General features: G+C 34.9%; 2 protein-coding genes across 4 annotated transcripts in view; both read left to right on the plus strand.

Annotated features, from left to right (window-relative positions):
- The first annotated feature begins 2,515 nt into the window (after nt 1-2,515).
- Nucleotides 2,516-5,900, plus strand: LOC107015301 (abscisic acid receptor PYL8). The gene is made up of 3 exons (XM_015215524.2): nt 2,516-2,859; nt 3,632-3,847; nt 5,160-5,900. The coding sequence occupies exons 1-3, from the start codon at nt 2,737-2,739 to the stop codon at nt 5,376-5,378; spliced, it is 558 nt and encodes a 185-aa protein (XP_015071010.1). The 5' UTR covers nt 2,516-2,736; the 3' UTR covers nt 5,379-5,900.
- Nucleotides 5,901-8,022: 2,122 nt separating this feature from the next.
- Nucleotides 8,023-16,296, plus strand: part of LOC107014241 (polypyrimidine tract-binding protein homolog 2) — an 11,968-nt gene continuing 3,694 nt past the window's right edge. Inside the window, exons 1-6 of one of the 3 annotated variants that reach the window (XM_027915261.1) lie at nt 8,023-8,179; nt 9,508-9,710; nt 9,819-10,028; nt 10,168-10,232; nt 11,425-11,487; nt 11,582-11,655. In XM_027915261.1, coding sequence (XP_027771062.1) covers nt 10,227-10,232; nt 11,425-11,487; nt 11,582-11,655 — 143 coding nt within the window. In that variant the 5' untranslated portion in view covers nt 8,023-8,179; nt 9,508-9,710; nt 9,819-10,028; nt 10,168-10,226. Of the gene's footprint in view, nt 8,180-9,507; nt 9,711-9,818; nt 10,029-10,167; nt 10,233-11,424; nt 11,488-11,581; nt 11,656-16,296 lie in introns of those variants that run through there. The other 2 variants (XM_015214091.2, XM_027915262.1) reach the window with 2 other exon arrangements.

A 16,296-nucleotide genomic window follows, 5' to 3' on the forward strand; every position in this document is an offset into this window, starting at 1 on the left:
AAGTAAATTGACTTGCAACAATACATAAATTTTAAAATATTTATACAGTAGCATCCAATGATTTGAAAGATTATGCAAAAAAAAAATTATTTTAAAAATATTATGTGCAACTATTCAGAGATTCTCTTTAATAAAAAATAAAACATATAGTACGTATAATATATATAGACAATGCAATTCACATTTATACTATATATAAAAATACTGGCAATTTAGTGAAAATTATGTACGTGTTTTGTTGTGAGAATTAAATAATAATTACTTTATTTGAAATTTTTGAAAATGAAGCTGTATTTGACAATTTTTTTAACAAAGGATATTTAGAATTTGAATATATCTTGTCTTAATATTTTAATCCTTAAATTCTAAAAATAAAAAAAATTACCCAACTTAACTAGCTTAATCGTGTGTATATATATTCATTTAACTTGACACATTTTTTGTTAGTGACTTCAGTTTCTTAAAAAATAGACAGAAAAATGAATCTTGTAATTTTTTGAATAGTGTAAAGATGTTTTTTGTTCATTTTTATAATACAAAAATATACATTAAAATTAGATCATAGTTAAAAAATAATTTGAGTCAAATACTAAAAAAAAAAAGGCAAAATCAAAAGCCGCAATCTTGAAGTCAAAGGAAGGAAAAGTAAAGGTTAAGAAGAAGAAAAAACGTGAGTGCCGCCACCGTAACTTTTGGCGGCGGCTTTTTTATAAAGTAAAAACAATGTTCCGGACGTTGTTTTTATGCTCCCATTTCATATTTTCTATCAAATTAATTTTATTTTATCGTAGCGAGACGTTGAATAATGTATTATAATAAATATATCTTATATTAATAAAAATATTGTATCAAGATATGATATATAACGTTAAGTTATGTATTCAAAACTAAAATGCGACGTTGAGATATTGATTGATGTATTTGAAATTCTTAAATTCTAAGGTATTTTTATAATTTAAAAAAAGAACAACGATAAATATAATTAATTTTTAACACTAGGTAAAATATATTTGTATTTAAAGTTTGACTGGTCCAAAATTATATTAAAAAGTAATCGGAATATAAATGCTTTGTTTTAATTTTGGTGTTTGCAAACATTAAAGATGTGGTGGACATGGGGCTTTAAATCTCATTTAATAGGCTCAAAGTTAAGATAGAGAGTTTACTCGAAATAACTTAATTATTTTTTCATAAATACTTTTAAAACTCCAAAAAGCTTAAGAGTAAAAAAAAAAATAATAGCAAAATGAAAAAAAGACCCTTGTGAGATTTATGAAATTAATTTTCATTTCATAGTGATATTAAAAAAATGAACCCAATATCATGCCTATTTGATTAAGAAAACCAAACCAAATTCCCTTTATGCAGCTAGTGATGTAGTCTCATTTCAGCTTTCAATTCTATTTTCACTTAAGATTATTTTTTTCAAACGAGAAGATTTGGCTAGCCGTTCATTTATTTTTCATGGTCTTCCATTTAGCTTGTTTACTATAGGTGTCGATGAAAGGTAGCATGCAACATAAAAGAGAAGAGATTGACAACCGAGTTTTAACTATACTTTCAAATACAACAATTCAATTAATAATTATTAATACATTTTCTTATAAATTAAGATTTTAAATTCAAATTTACATTGAATAATTAATGTTTCTTCATGTATTCTTGAAAGGATTTGATCACAATCTTGTTGTTTCTATATTTGATAACCATCATTTTATACCGCTTGAAAGAATACAATTTTGGACTTATCATATTTTTAGGTTATTGCTAAAAACATGGTCTATAAAGATATTTAGATGAAATGTTCTAATTAGTAGAGGTGTTTTAATAAATTTTCATAGAATAGGGAGCTAAAAAAAATCAATATTATTATATGTATCTGTTTGACTATTTTGTACGTCTACTGATAAATATTATTCACATATTATTTCTATTTCAGAACAAAAGTTTGTTTAAATAATTAATCTAACGAAATCAAAAAAATATTAAATAATTCTTTACGTCTGTTCTAACTTAATGAATAGAGTTATTTGATACTTATTATTGATGGGAGATGACATGTATTCTGTAAAATTAATTAAAATATATGAAATGTTAACCCAAATATTACAATCTTTAGAAAGAAATATAATCAACTACTAAAAGTATATAAATAATATGAAATTACAAACCGAATAATTTTAATTGTTTAGGTAATTATTCGATTTATTGATCATAATTCTGAGTTGAAAATTTAGAATTAGCATTTATTTGTGCTTCAAAGGATAAAGACAAAAACAGTTATTTTGCTGTTAGAGATTTTTTATTGGTTCCAATAAGAGGGAGCTGAAACTGAGAAATCCTATCCCGTAAATAAAAGACTTTTAAAGGGGTAATTTGGGAACTGCATAAGTTTCAACTCCCGAAATGGACAAAAGGAGTGGTTCATCGGGTAGATAGGGAGAATATGAAGGGTAAAAATGGAAAAAGACAAAGAGCAAGAAGACGCCGAAAATGTTTTAATATTCCAGGTGAGATAATTAAATAACTGTACTAAATCGATAATGGAGATCTATTTGTAATGGCGGTGGCGACTTCCCAAGCATACCGAGTCCGACTCGTCCACTTGCGAGTTCAATACGCGTTAGTCTGCCTCTGAGAGATCTTTGCTCCGTCATCGGAGTGATTCTCCGGTCACCGGCGAGAGAGATACACGCCGTTCATTGATTACAGGTTTTGCAGGAAAGTAAAGCGACGATGAACGCTAATGGATTCTGCGGTGTTGAGAAAGAGTATATAAGGAAGCATCATATTCATGAACCTAAGGAGAATCAATGCAGTTCATTTCTAGTCAAGCACATTCGAGCACCTGTTCATCTTGTTCGTTCTCCTCTCTCTCTCTGTGAATGCGTTTACTGCATTTTTCTTTTCCGTAGATCGATTGATTTATTTTCAGCTGTGTGTGATTGATGATTATCCTTTTAAATATATTGAAGATAAACATTAGATTCGTTATATTTGCGATGATTGTATGGTTTCTGATTTTGTATTGATCGTGTTCTCAGCTCTGTTTTCCTGAAAAAATACGACGTCACTAGGCTTTGATTTTGGTAGTCAGATCATCGAGTTCCTTTGTAGTTTTTTGTCTTGGTCAAATTTGTATAAAGGATGAAACGGATAAGATTTGAATTGTTTCCTATTTTAGGTCAAGCAAAGATTGTATCATCTTTTAGCTGTTTGGTTTATCCGTTCATGAAAGTTGAAAGTGACTCTAACTACTCTTTTGGTTAGTTGTATAAGAAAAGATCTCTGCTATAAAACTCTTGCATAACTAGGGGTGAACTTAAATATTCCTTGAAGAACTACCTATTACCTAATACAAGTGCTTATAGTGAACAAAGACGAAAGGCTGAATGTATGAGCAATTGATATGTTCATTGATTATGCAAAAGGGACAAATGACTCATTGCAGTTATTCTCCACGTCGATTGCCTGTTTGCCTTGTGCTTTTTATTTTGACTGAAGTGCTGGATAACTGATATTACTGCAAGCAGGACAAAATTAATATCTCTGATAACGTGAACAGAACTTGCATTTTATATTTTGTGTTTAACCAGTCGTAATGGTTGTTGTTTCTCCCTTTTTTTATCAGGTTTGGTCATTGGTTAGGCGGTTTGATCAGCCACAGAAGTACAAGCCCTTTATCAGCAGGTGCATTGTGCAAGGAGATCTTGGGATTGGTAGTCTTAGGGAAGTTGATGTCAAGTCGGGCCTCCCTGCAACAACGAGTACTGAGAGATTGGAGCTTCTTGATGATGAAGAGCACATCTTAAGTGTCAGGATTGTTGGCGGGGATCACAGACTTAGGGTACTAAACAATTCTCTCTTGTTTGGCTGTTCCTTTCTTTTTTCAATTATTTTTTCTTATTTTTAACAACTTTGAGATTTTATTGTTATTAAGTACACTTGATAATTTGGTTTTTTCTCAGATCATGATCATTTCTATGGTAGAAGATTACCTCCAAACTAATTAGACTACCAAAATAAATTTCTAACTTGAATAACTTAATATACTTCTAATAAATAACTTAATATACTTCTAATTTCTACTTTACAGTTCTATTTTTAAGTGCTTAGTCATATATGTTTATAGAGAAGCTCGAATCACCTGACTTGGTACTTCTTGTGATAGTGATATTGCAGAATACTAATCCTCTTCCCTTAAAGACCGTACAACTTGTCAGCAAAATAATGGATATTCTACTGTTACCTTCTCAAAAAAAATAAAATAATGGATATTGCAGTTTGGTATTCTAGGCAAGCTAAAAATTTAGCATGTTTCTCATCTAAAGATTAATTTGTTCTCTTATAGATTGATGATTTTCGGAATTAAGCTTTAGAGCATTGAATTTATTGTCAGGGGGCTCTTTGTGATTGTACCATGGCAGGTTATACCTTTTAATGCCCCCTTTGACTTGTGTGTTGAGAACTGAAGACAATAGCTCAATTGCTAGGCATTTGAGGGATAGATAAGTGAGCATCTTCCTGATGCAGATCCTTTCGTAGAGCCAACTCTATTGATTCTTTGATTTGGCAAAAACGATTGGGTTCTTCTGTAATAGAGCAACACTTTTAATTGATGATAGCACATTATGAAACTGAATGATCAGTACAGCACAAAGTGATAGTTATTTTGCTTTTGAGATTATTCTTAGTAGAGAGCCGAGCATGTGCTTTTAGAATTATGATGACCTTTTCTGAAAGGTCGACTAGAATGCCAAGAAAAAATCAATTTAAATTGCAATCTTATTGGTAATAATAAAGGGAGGATGGTACGTTATGTAGCACAATGCAGGTGTCTGAACTTGTGAGTTCGTTTGGGTTAATGACTTTCATGCACTTTCTTTAATTGGAATGGGGAATATTGCAAATTGATTGCTCTTTGATGTCATTTCCTGTGAAGGCAAGTTTCTATGTATTTGGATTCGTTTAAGGAATCACTAGATGAATGATCTGCTTTTATTTTTAGGAGGTTAAACATGATAGGTTAGTTTGATCTTGCAAAGATAGAGAGATGCTTTGTGCTTGCTTCTTCCGACCTTTAGTATTGTTTTGACTACATTCAATTAAATACTCAGCCCTGTATGTTGCCCTTATCTTTTCTATTTGATCTTTTCCAGAACTACTCCTCTGTCATATCTGTGCACCCAGAGGTGATTGATGGAAGACCTGGGACACTAGTGCTTGAATCATTTGTAGTGGATGTGCCCGAAGGGAACACCAAAGACGAGACATGTTATTTTGTTGAAGCTTTGATCAATTGCAACCTAAAATCACTTGCTGATGTTTCAGAGAGGCTTGCTGTGCAAGACAGGACAGAACCCATTGATCAGGTCTAAATCAGGAAGACGTTCTGAAGGTTATTTCTACTTAGGATGAAGCTTCCTTAAGGCTGTTAGTTGTCCTGAGGCTTTGGAGGCCGACTGTATGTGGCTTGCTCTCTTCAATATTCCCTGGTGCTTTTAGTGCTCCGCCTTTTTTCTTCTTCTTCTGCAGTGTATGTTTAGGGTTCAGTCATATTACTTGTTTGTAGCGTCTCAGAACCACACGTTTTACAAGGATTTGTAGACACCCTGTAAATGGATGAAAAGACTAGCCTGTTTCCATTCTTCGAATTTTGATAGGGGGTGTGGTATGTCACTTGTCTCTGTTTTGTGTTGTTCCAGGGTATATTGAGTGCCTAGCCGTGTCTTTTAAGTTGCATTTGTGGTCTCTAATTGCAGTACGCAATGGTTGGGTACAGGAGGTGGGGACTCTATTTACTGAATAGAAGCACATTAAAGGCTCCAACAGTCCAAGAGCTAATGCTGTACAGACTAGTTATAGAGAAAATGCTCTAGATCTGCAAACATTCTTATTTATATCGTTGTTATTTATCGTTGATCACGCAACGACTTTTAACTGTTGTGTAGTTTGGAGTTATGAGAGGAAAGTTGAAGATGACTTCTAGACTGCTTTAATAAACTGAGGATGGTAGCTTGTCATGTCACTCCGCGAGAGGTTCTTTCAACGAGCATGTAATTCACAAGACAGAATATTGCGCGCACAGATCTACTTATTCTCTCGGAGAACATTTTCTTTGTTTCATAGTGAACACACCTAAGATCTAGCTATTTTTCTCTGGACTGTGTTAAAATTGGAAGCAACGGTTAACTATTCACATTTACCATAGAAAAAGCAAACAAATGAAAAAGATTATTCCAGAGTTGTTATATTCTTCTTATCTTGATCAGGAGAAGTGTTATAGCAATATCATCAGACAATACTTCAAATGCCATAGGGCTGTTTTCAGCCATTGACGTATACAGACTAGAGTATACCAGAATTTGAAACTTATCAATCTTGGTATGATTCAAACATTAAGGCATCAGAAAAATGATGAGCAGAAGCCAGATGGTTTCGTATCATAGATTTGAAGATTACAAATATATTGGACTGTATAGCATATGCGAGAATTGAACTGAATTATGCATTTACCTAAATTGATCAAGATGCAAGGGTCATGCTTGGGCAGCTGTCAACTGTGCAGGCCAGTATATCTCTATAATCTCGAGATATCCTGAACGAGTCGTAGACTTTACCATCTCTGCTCTTTTCACATAATAAACACCCGTAACTTTCAAACCAAAGATTATAATTTGTAAGTTTGAATCAGCCGAAGATAAAAAAAGGATGGGACCATTACATAACCATTTTATAACATAGTTTCAAGAATGTAAATGAAAACTATTTGTGTTTGTAACATAAAATAGTTTTCCTATGGTCTTTATAATTAGAAGCTTTTTCTAGAATATTTAGTTTCAAAAATGTCTGCTCAAGCTATTTTAAATATAAATACGAAATGAAAAATAAAATAACAGAAACTTCAAAAGCTTTGCATTTACTCCCTTTTTATTGAGCAGTCTCTTATCCTAGCAAAAATATTCAATGCAATTGCGGAATGAAGTAAATATTTAATAAAAAATTAGTACTTTATTTTTAAAAAAAATTCTTTTAGGACCATTTTTTAATTTGTCATATCATCCTTGCGCAAGGACCATAATAATCTTTTGTGTATTGTTCGTTGAGTAAGGGGGGCGGAGCTTGAAGAGCGAAGCAAGTCAGCTAGCCTAGCAACGTATCGGCCTATATTCCCACCAATGTGATCCCCATTACTGATGGACAAATCTGTTTGGAAACAGAGCTATTTTATCGCGGAATTAGACCTGCTATTAACGTCGGCTTATCTGTCAGTCGCGGAAATGAAAAATGCCAAAATAGGAACAAGGATGGATATTATTAGAAATGCCCAAAAAAAATCATATTCGTAAAGCAGAAACATAAACGCACTCCTATGAACGTGGAAAATATACCGAATTCAATTGGTCGATTCGAATTGGAATTGTCAAGCTTATCCTTTCTTACCGTGACCCGGGAATAATAACCATATCCAAGCCAAGGAGTTAGACCAACCCAGATAGACCACGTTATGGCCGATGAGATTAGGAAAGAAGCAACAGATTGATTAATATCTAATTCGACTTTAATATAAACATTTAATATTATTACCGTCTTATAATGGTAATGCGAGAGCTTAAAAATTACTCTTTTCGTCCGAAAATGTTTGTCATGTTGCGTTTATTGAAAGTTAATTTGACTAATTTTCAAAGGTAAATCAGATCACATTAATTCGATATTTTAAACAAAAAAATTAGATATTCTAAAACAATATGAAAAGTACTGTAAATTACAATTTTTTGCATATTAATATGATGAAAAAATACATTTTAAAATGTTAGTTAAAAGTTTTTTAGTTTGACTCTAAAAATGGAAATCATGACAAATAATATCGAACTGAGGGAGTATTATGATAAATTTGAATTATAACGATATTGTCCTACTAATATATATTGTGTCAAATTAATTAATGTTTAATGTGAATTGATTGGTAAAATTATTATTCTTTTTTAAAAATAAAATTTACTCTATATGTTATTCAGTCTTTGAACATCATTAATGGAGTTAATCGTTAACCTTATATAAAGAGAAACCATCAATCAGTTCATCTAACTCGTCGGCTTTTCATCTCATCTACTCGGCGTTGTTGCGCGGTGGTTCCGTCGGTGAAACCCTAATTTCTGATAACATCCGCTTAACCTAGGTACGATCTGCTTTATGATTTTTTTATTCTAATTCAATTTTGCCCTAATCCCTATTGTTCGTTGAGTACAATTTAACAATGGCTTTTCTACATTTTACACGGCGTCAGTGCTTTTAATTCTTGCTCTGAATCTTGCAAGTTCTATTATACAGTTTTCGTCCCTTGGATTTATATATTCGATGAGTTTGAGTTGAGGACTGTACGATACTCTGTTTTTTCCCTTATTTAATGGTCTACCGGTTATTCTTGTAGTTCAGCTCACAGTTGCCTTCAATAGCTGCCCGACTCAGGGTCTGTCTTTGTTGACCATACATTTTGATGTCTCTTTAGGTGAGTAAATCACAGTGATTCTCAGGAATACAGGGCATTTGTATATGTTACTAAACGTCCGTGGATAAGTTAGTTGTTTTTCTGCTGGTGGGACTTGGATGCTTGAGGGTCTTTACTTGAGCAGTATTTATTTTTGGTGGTGCGGGGAAGGGGAGCAGTGACACCAGTGGAATGATGATTCACTAATATTATTGAATTACGAGTTTTAAGACTTGACTTTTAGTTTAGCAAGACCACTTTTCATGCTCTATTATAGATTTTCACTTTATATGGATTAAATGCCATCTAGTGTCCCATCTAATATTTTTTCTTTATTGGTGTCTCTCGGTTAACCTTGGTATGTGATAAGGAAATAGTAACTGGTTTAGTGGGTTATAGTTACTTGATATATCTCCATGAGAATGTTTAGTACAAGGGACATGCCTAGTATGAAGGAAGATAATATATGGCAATGGTTGCGTGCACCCAAAGAAATAAGTCATGTATTTAAGTGGAGAAGGACAGAGGGTCGAGGTCATCAGTTTCAAAAAGAGCTTTTGAAGGTTGCAGTTGGTCCCCAAGGGTTGACTTCACTCTGATTTCTTTATCATAAAAAAGAAGAAGAATTGCACATGGTTGCACTTACTCTGAATTATATTCCATCTTTCTAAAAACTTATGTTGCACAATTGCTTTCTATGTAGAAGCATGCTTATTAGATTCACATGGTTGCACTTACTCTGAATTAGAAGAAGAATTGCACATGGTTGCACTTACTCTGAATTATATTCCATCATTCTAAAAACTTAGTTTCACAATTGCTTTCTATGTAGAAGCATGCTTATTAGATTCACTAGTTTACATTTTAAGTCCAACGCGCTTTTGGGTGTTGCACTGTGATCCTTTAGCACATGTAGTCTATATACTGCTTATAATCCATTCTTCTCTTAGCTTAGAGATCTCGAGGAGAGTTAAATTTTGGGTCAAATGACAATTTAATATCTGTTATTCTTTTTAAAGCTTGGTTTGTAGTTCGGATGGCATCTGCATCTAGCCAGCCTCAGTTTCGATACACACAGCCCCCATCAAAGGTCCTTCATTTGAGAAACTTACCATGGGAGTGCACAGAGGAGGAGCTGATCGAATTGGGAAAACCTTTTGGTAGAGTTGTGAATACCAAGTGTAATGTAGGAGCAAACCGAAATCAAGCATTTATAGAGTTTGTAAGTTGCTGAATTCATCTTTCTCTTTCATAGTATATCTGTTTTTCTTTTGAATCTTTACATCGTTCAAAACTTGAGTTCTTATGTCTGAATTGTTGATATGTGTAGGCAGAATTAAATCAAGCCATTGCAATGATATCGTACTATGCCTCTTCCTCTGAACCAGCTCAGGTACGGGGGAAAACCGTCTACCTACAATATTCCAACAGGCAAGAGATAGTGAACAACAAAACTACAGCAGATGTAGCTGGAAATGTGTTGTTGGTTACAATTGAGGGAAATGATGCTCGCCTTGTCAGCATTGATGTTTTACACTTGGTAAGGATTAAAATACTTCCCATTTGCTTTGGTGGAGAGGAAATCTTCTTCGTGGAAAGGTTTCCTATAGTTTTGGTAATTAGGTTGGAGTATTTCGTGCTTTCTTGAGCACTCTTTAACATGAAATTGAATGGATCAGCAGGCTAATGTCCAGGATATATCTTCAATGGCAGCTTATTGCATCGGGAGAAAGAGCGCATGCGTGTTTGTCTCCTTTCTCTTTTTCTTAACTCTAGCTCTTTCTTCCCTTCTCCTCATCTTACTTTCCTGACTTTCTTGGAGTGTCAGATGTTTCTTATTCCTCTAAAATCTTCATCCTTCCTTAGCATGTGCATAATGGAGATGCAATTTTTTGTTTTCCAAGGCAAACTTGTTGCATATGCATCCGGCAACTTGCAGTGGATGCATAATTTCCTTTGCTTATAGTAATAATGTCTTTTGGTTAAAATAATTCGAAAGTTTAGGGTCCAAGGCAAAACACAAAGTCCGATAATCATTTATGAGTCAGACATTTGGTTATCTAAGCTTCCCATCTCCGAGACTGGCTTGTCTTAAACTTTCTGGACTTTTTACTTCAAAGGATTGAGAAATAATCTCTTTCCTCTTGTTTTAGAGTTATTAGGATGTTATTAGTGAGAAAGTTTGGTTTTCTAAAATACAGCTTAGTGGGATGGAGCTTGCCTGGTTAGGGGCCAAGATCTTACAAACTTGAGGTGATTTATGGCTGCTTAGAACTTCTCTAATGATGAGATTTGTTTGATAGGTCACCCTTGTAATGAAGCTGAACTTTAGGCTTTGTTAACAGACTTGCAAGTTAACTTTCTCTAAAAGTTAATTTTGTTTCGTGTGGAATACTACTCTTGCGCGAGCTTGTTTGTAGCTTAAATGCTTTACATTCTTCCACTAGAACAAGGGTTCGAGACTTGTGTCAATGCTTCTTGTGGAATTTTCTGGTTGTATGAGTGCCTGACCTAAATTTGTGGACTCTTCAGAGAACTGTCAGATAATTTTCTGACTTCAGAGAATTTTCTCATGCAGATAGAGTTTTGTTTGCATCACATATTCATGTTCAGTTAGTTTTGTTTGTATCATGTGCTGTAAATGACAGGAGAGATGTTCTTCTTTTCATTTTCTTCCTGTGTATATCCTTCACATTTTAGGAACTTCTTTAGGTCAACTGATGGAGAATACTCCTTGAATAGATGTTTTCTTTGGCAGTAGAGAGTATAATTGACAATCATTTAAAGTAGAAATGTTGTTTGTGCTATTTGTTTCTAATGTATTAGACACTTAATTGAGAAAGAGCATGCTGGATTTCTTTTTAGTGTTATATTATTTCTCCAAATTATTTTTAACATTGAATAGATTCATTTCTGAAATAATCCTATTCTTTCAGGTATTTTCAGCTTTTGGATTCGTGCATAAGATAACGACATTCGAGAAGACTGCAGGATTCCAGGTATTTATGCTTTAGAAGAAGCAAATTTGATCAGTGTCAATAGGCTTGTTGACCTCCTAATTAGCTGACTAGTCCCTCTTTGAACCCTCTTCAGGCTCTGGTGCAATTTTCTGATGCAGAAACCGCTACTTCAGCAAAGGATGCCCTGGATGGAAGAAGCATTCCCAGGTGATTTTGGATTTATATTTAGTTGGCTATGTCTTTAACCATGCTTACCAATATATTAATAGCCCTTGTATTACTACTATCATATTTTTCTATGTATTAGTTTTTTTTTTTTTTTTTGAAATGGTAATGGTGTATTCTTCAGCATTAAGGAGATGCTGGTGACCTGCAAACAGATGGGAACAAAAGAAGAGAAGACAAAAAATACTTACTAGGATCCTAATAATTCTTCAATCTGTTCTGTATCCTCTAAACCTTTCTCTTTACTCCAAAAATAAAAGGATACAATCCCATTTGACCTTCTAAATGGAATTGGACCTATCTTCAACATTTCTACTATTTCTTTCTTTTCGTACTGTCCACCAAATGCAATGTGGAATTATTCTCCACCATGCCTTTTGACTCTTGCTCCCCCCTCTTCTTATCCAACAACTCAACAAGTCTGCAGTATGCTCGGGCATTGTCCAGTTTGTTTTTGTGAGACTAAGGAAGATGGCCCAAACTTGTGTTGTAAAGTTGCAATGTGCCAATGCAAGAATAGATGCTGGTTGGTCTCTGCTGCGTTCCTGCATAATGTACACCAAGATACTATAATCTTTCCTTTTCTCCTCAGCACTTCATGTGTCAGGCAAGCCCATCTAGCAGCCAACCATGCAAAACATTTTATCTTAGTTGGTGCTAAGGTTCGCCATACCTTTCTCCACAAGCTCTGCTTAGAGTTGCGTTGCTGGGGACTTTCATTTTGTGTGCCTTGCTAACCGTGAAAGCTCCATCTTTACTATGTTTCCATCTCAAGAATCAGGAGCATTGGTGATGCCAGGGAATTTTTCTAATAGCTCTAGCAATTTGGCCACTCTCTCCACTTCCCGGTCATTCAAAAACCTTCTGAAGATTAGATCCCACCCTTGTGCTGTCCAACATTCATTGATATTTGCATCAGGATTACTACATAGTAAGAACAGATCTGGAAAGGATTTTTTTAGAGGAGTCTTTTTGTTCCACGAATCTGTCCAAAACTTAGTTCTCCTGCGATCTCCCACTTCAGTGTACGTATTAACTTCAAGTTTTTGCCACAAGTGTGATAGTTCTCCAGACCCCACCCCCTAGGCATCAACACTAACATTACTGCACCAAGGATTGTACTCACCATACTTGGATCTGATGACATCCTCCATAAATCTTGCCCCTCTTCATTATACCTCCATAACCACTTCAACAAAAGGCTATTGTTTTGGTTGCTTAAATCTCTAAATACCCATACCTCCTCTGTCTCTGCTTTGTAATGTTATATCCCTTTTTTTTTTGACAAAGGTAACAAGGTTTTGTATAAATCTTCAGCACTAAGGCTGGTGTCCCAAAAATTTACATCACAGAGCTACTTACAACTGAATAGGCTCAGCAACCCCCAAAAAAGAAAATCTATCTGTAGGTCCTATCTCATCTTACAAGGATACTAAGATGTCTACAATCGCTACAGGATCATCTATATATTCCGAACTACACCAATAGCAGAAAGTGATAATGCAGTTCGTTTTAATCCTATGCAGAGGACTGCTAACACTTTCAAAACATCTCGAATTTCTCTCCTTCCAAATGGTCCACCATATCACTGCTGGGACAATTTTCCATCTGTTTTTGTCCATACTACCACTCCCCTCATAGTTCCAGCTTACTAGAGTCTGACCTGCCCTTTTAGGCATAGTCCACCTTATGCCTCTGAAATTAGTAAACAAGTTCCATAGTTGGCTAACCACTTTACAGTGTAAAAACAGATGGTTGATTGTCTCTGCCTTTTGCTCACAAAAAAAATATCTTGGACACATCTGTATGCCCTTCTTCATGAGGTTTTCTTGCGTTAGAGCGACCTCTTTCACTACCAGCCAAGTGAATATTGTCACTTTGTAGGGAATTTACTTTCCATATAAGCTTCCAGGGCAAGAAACTAACTTGAGATCCCGTCTGATTCAAACTCTTATAAGCAGAGCTGACTGTGAATAAACCGTTGTTATGGCACTTCCATCTGAGAGTATCATCTCCTTCCTTTGGTCCTGTATACAGATCTAAGGTGCCATAAAATTCAGCCAGTCTTTCCACCTCCCAATCTTGCATCAGTGTTCTATATGTCAGGTTCCACCCTTGAGGACTCCATACTTCTTCTAGAGTAGACTCCTGTTGCTGATTTAGTAGGTACATATCTGGGAAAAGTTGCTTGAGACTGCCATTCCTAACCAATCATCATCCCAAAACTTGATCTTCCTTCCACTCTTTACATTGAAGCTTGTTCTTTTAAAGAAAACATACCCCAAGTTTCTGATTGACCTCCACAGACTGATGCCATAAGCAGAGAAAACCTCTTTGGTCTTCCAGAAATCTTCCTTCTCATATTTTGCTTGGATCACCCTCACCCACAATGTCTGCTCTTCTTTAGGGAATCTCCACAGCCATTTCATAAGCAAACTTTTGTTATGTTTTCTCAAATTTCTGATGCCTCAACTGCCCTGCTTTTTTGATAGGATTACAGTCTTCCATTCAACTAAATGAAAACCTTTGTACTCCTTTTCTCCATTCCACAAAAAATTCCTCCTTGTGGCATCAATTCTTTCCACTACTTTGGCTGGAATAGGGAAAATTGTCATCAAATAAGTTGGCAAGGCATCTAAGACTGAATTGATCAAAACTAATCTCCCTCCTCTTGACAAGTATTGTGCTTTCCATCTGGACATTCTCTTCTCACATCTCTCCACCACTTTATTCCAAATCTCTTTGACTTTGCTTTTTGCTCCTAGGGGCATCCCCAAATAGATAGTTGGCAACTGCCCTATCTCTCCTCCCAGGACTTCTATAAGTTGTTGGATTCTATTCACCTCATTGATTGAGAAAATGTGAATTTTCCTCCAATTGATGTGCAGACCAGAAGTTGCTTCAAAAAGGATGAGTATTACCCTCAGAATTTTGAGTTGTTTCTCCTTTTCATCAGAAAAGATAAAGAGTATCATCTGCATATTGTAAATGTGTGACTTCCACTCTTGCATTCCCATCCTTTGCAACATTGAAACCCCTTATCCAACCATTGTTGTGAGCTATCTTTATCATGTTACTTAAACCTTCCATCACCAATAAGAACAGAAAAGGTGAGAGGGGATCACCTTGTCTCAATCCTCTATCCGAAGGGAAAAAACCTTCAGGAGACCCATTTATCAACACTGAAAATTTGACAGTACTTGTGCAAAATCTCATCCACCTGATCCACTTCATTCCAAATCCCATCCTCTGCATGATTTCAAGCAAGTAATGTTATATCCCATTTGACTAGGTTATAACCTTTAATTTCTTTTTATCCATGCCAAAGGAAGTCCCTCCTTAATTTGTCCAGCTTCTTCAGAACTTTGGGGGGTAATGAAAATAGTGACATGACATAAGTAGGAAGGGAGTCTAGCACTGAATTGATGGGAGTGTGTCTGCCTCCCATAGACAAATATTGAGCCTTCCATCTTGCTTATCTCCTTTCTGTTTTCTCCACAATGCCATCCCAAATTTTTATGCTCTTGTGTTCATTGCCCAAAGGCATACCTAAATAAACTGTTGGCATATTCTCCACTTTACACCCCAAAATATCTGCCAGATTCAAAATGTTTGTCACCTCCGTGATTGGAAATAAATTGCTTTTAGCCTAATTCACTTTCAGACCCTAGGAAGCTTCAAAAAACAGGAAGATTGTTTTTAAGAATCTTATCTGGTCCTCCCGAGGTTCACAAAAACTGAATAGGGTGTACATGGTCCGAATAGGGTATACACCCTATAATACTGAATAGGGTGTACATGGGCTGAAAATCCTACCAAACAAAGGAGTAAATGTATTGGATTCTCTATGACGCCCCAACAAAAGGCCCTTATTATAGCAATTGTCCTTTTTAATGTTCACACCATTTTGTATGGTTAAATTACTCTCGAGATGTGTTGTTACCATTGTTATTTGACTATAAGGAACAATGAGATCTGGAACTAGTGCTCTGGGTGAAGATTCCTCATATTACATTGAAGTGGCAGTAGCACAGTTAGATAATATTACTGTTATGATTAAAAAGAGAGAGGATAGAGTGAAGAAATTCTCATTTTTGAGTGGGATTAGTAGATGAAGATGCATAATAAAGGGTTTCTGATATTGTTGCCTCTTTCTCTGAAAGCAGCTGGTAGCTTTATTATTAACCCTATTGTACATCTTTGTTTTATTCTTTTGATCCTTCAGCATGAGTTTTCTTCACAATAAACCTTCTATAAATACACTTGATATGAGCCCTTGCACTCAAATGAATCAAGGACAATTATAACCAAGCTGTATTTGATTAGTTTTCTTGGCCAAACTTGGAAATATTGTTAGTTAAAATAAAATTCAAGTTAATTTATTTTGCTATTTAACTATAACTATTATAACCAAATCTAACATACGACAAATTTATTGACTTCAAAATTTGTATTTCATAGGGTAATGATACTAAGAAGATCCGTAGAGGGTGAAAATCATGTACATCCTTAATTTAATTATAAATATCAACTTCACGATAGGCATTTTCTCCCTCATAGATCAATTTACTTCTCGAAATACTAATATTTTAGAGGAGATGTGGTGCACATACCCGGGGGGGG

This window comes from Solanum pennellii, chromosome 3, assembly GCF_001406875.1.
Source record: "Solanum pennellii chromosome 3, SPENNV200".
Classification (NCBI taxonomy): domain Eukaryota; kingdom Viridiplantae; phylum Streptophyta; class Magnoliopsida; order Solanales; family Solanaceae; genus Solanum; species Solanum pennellii.

Coding starts and splice junctions, on each gene's coding strand:
- LOC107015301 (XM_015215524.2), top strand. CDS start 2,737: ATGAACGCTAATGGATTCTGCGGTGTTGAGAAAGAGTATATAAGGAAG. Junction 2,860..3,631: donor TTCGAGCACCTGTTCATCTT/GTTCGTTCTCCT, acceptor TTTTTTTATCAG/GTTTGGTCATTGGTTAGGCG. Junction 3,848..5,159: donor GCGGGGATCACAGACTTAGG/GTACTAAACAAT, acceptor GATCTTTTCCAG/AACTACTCCTCTGTCATATC.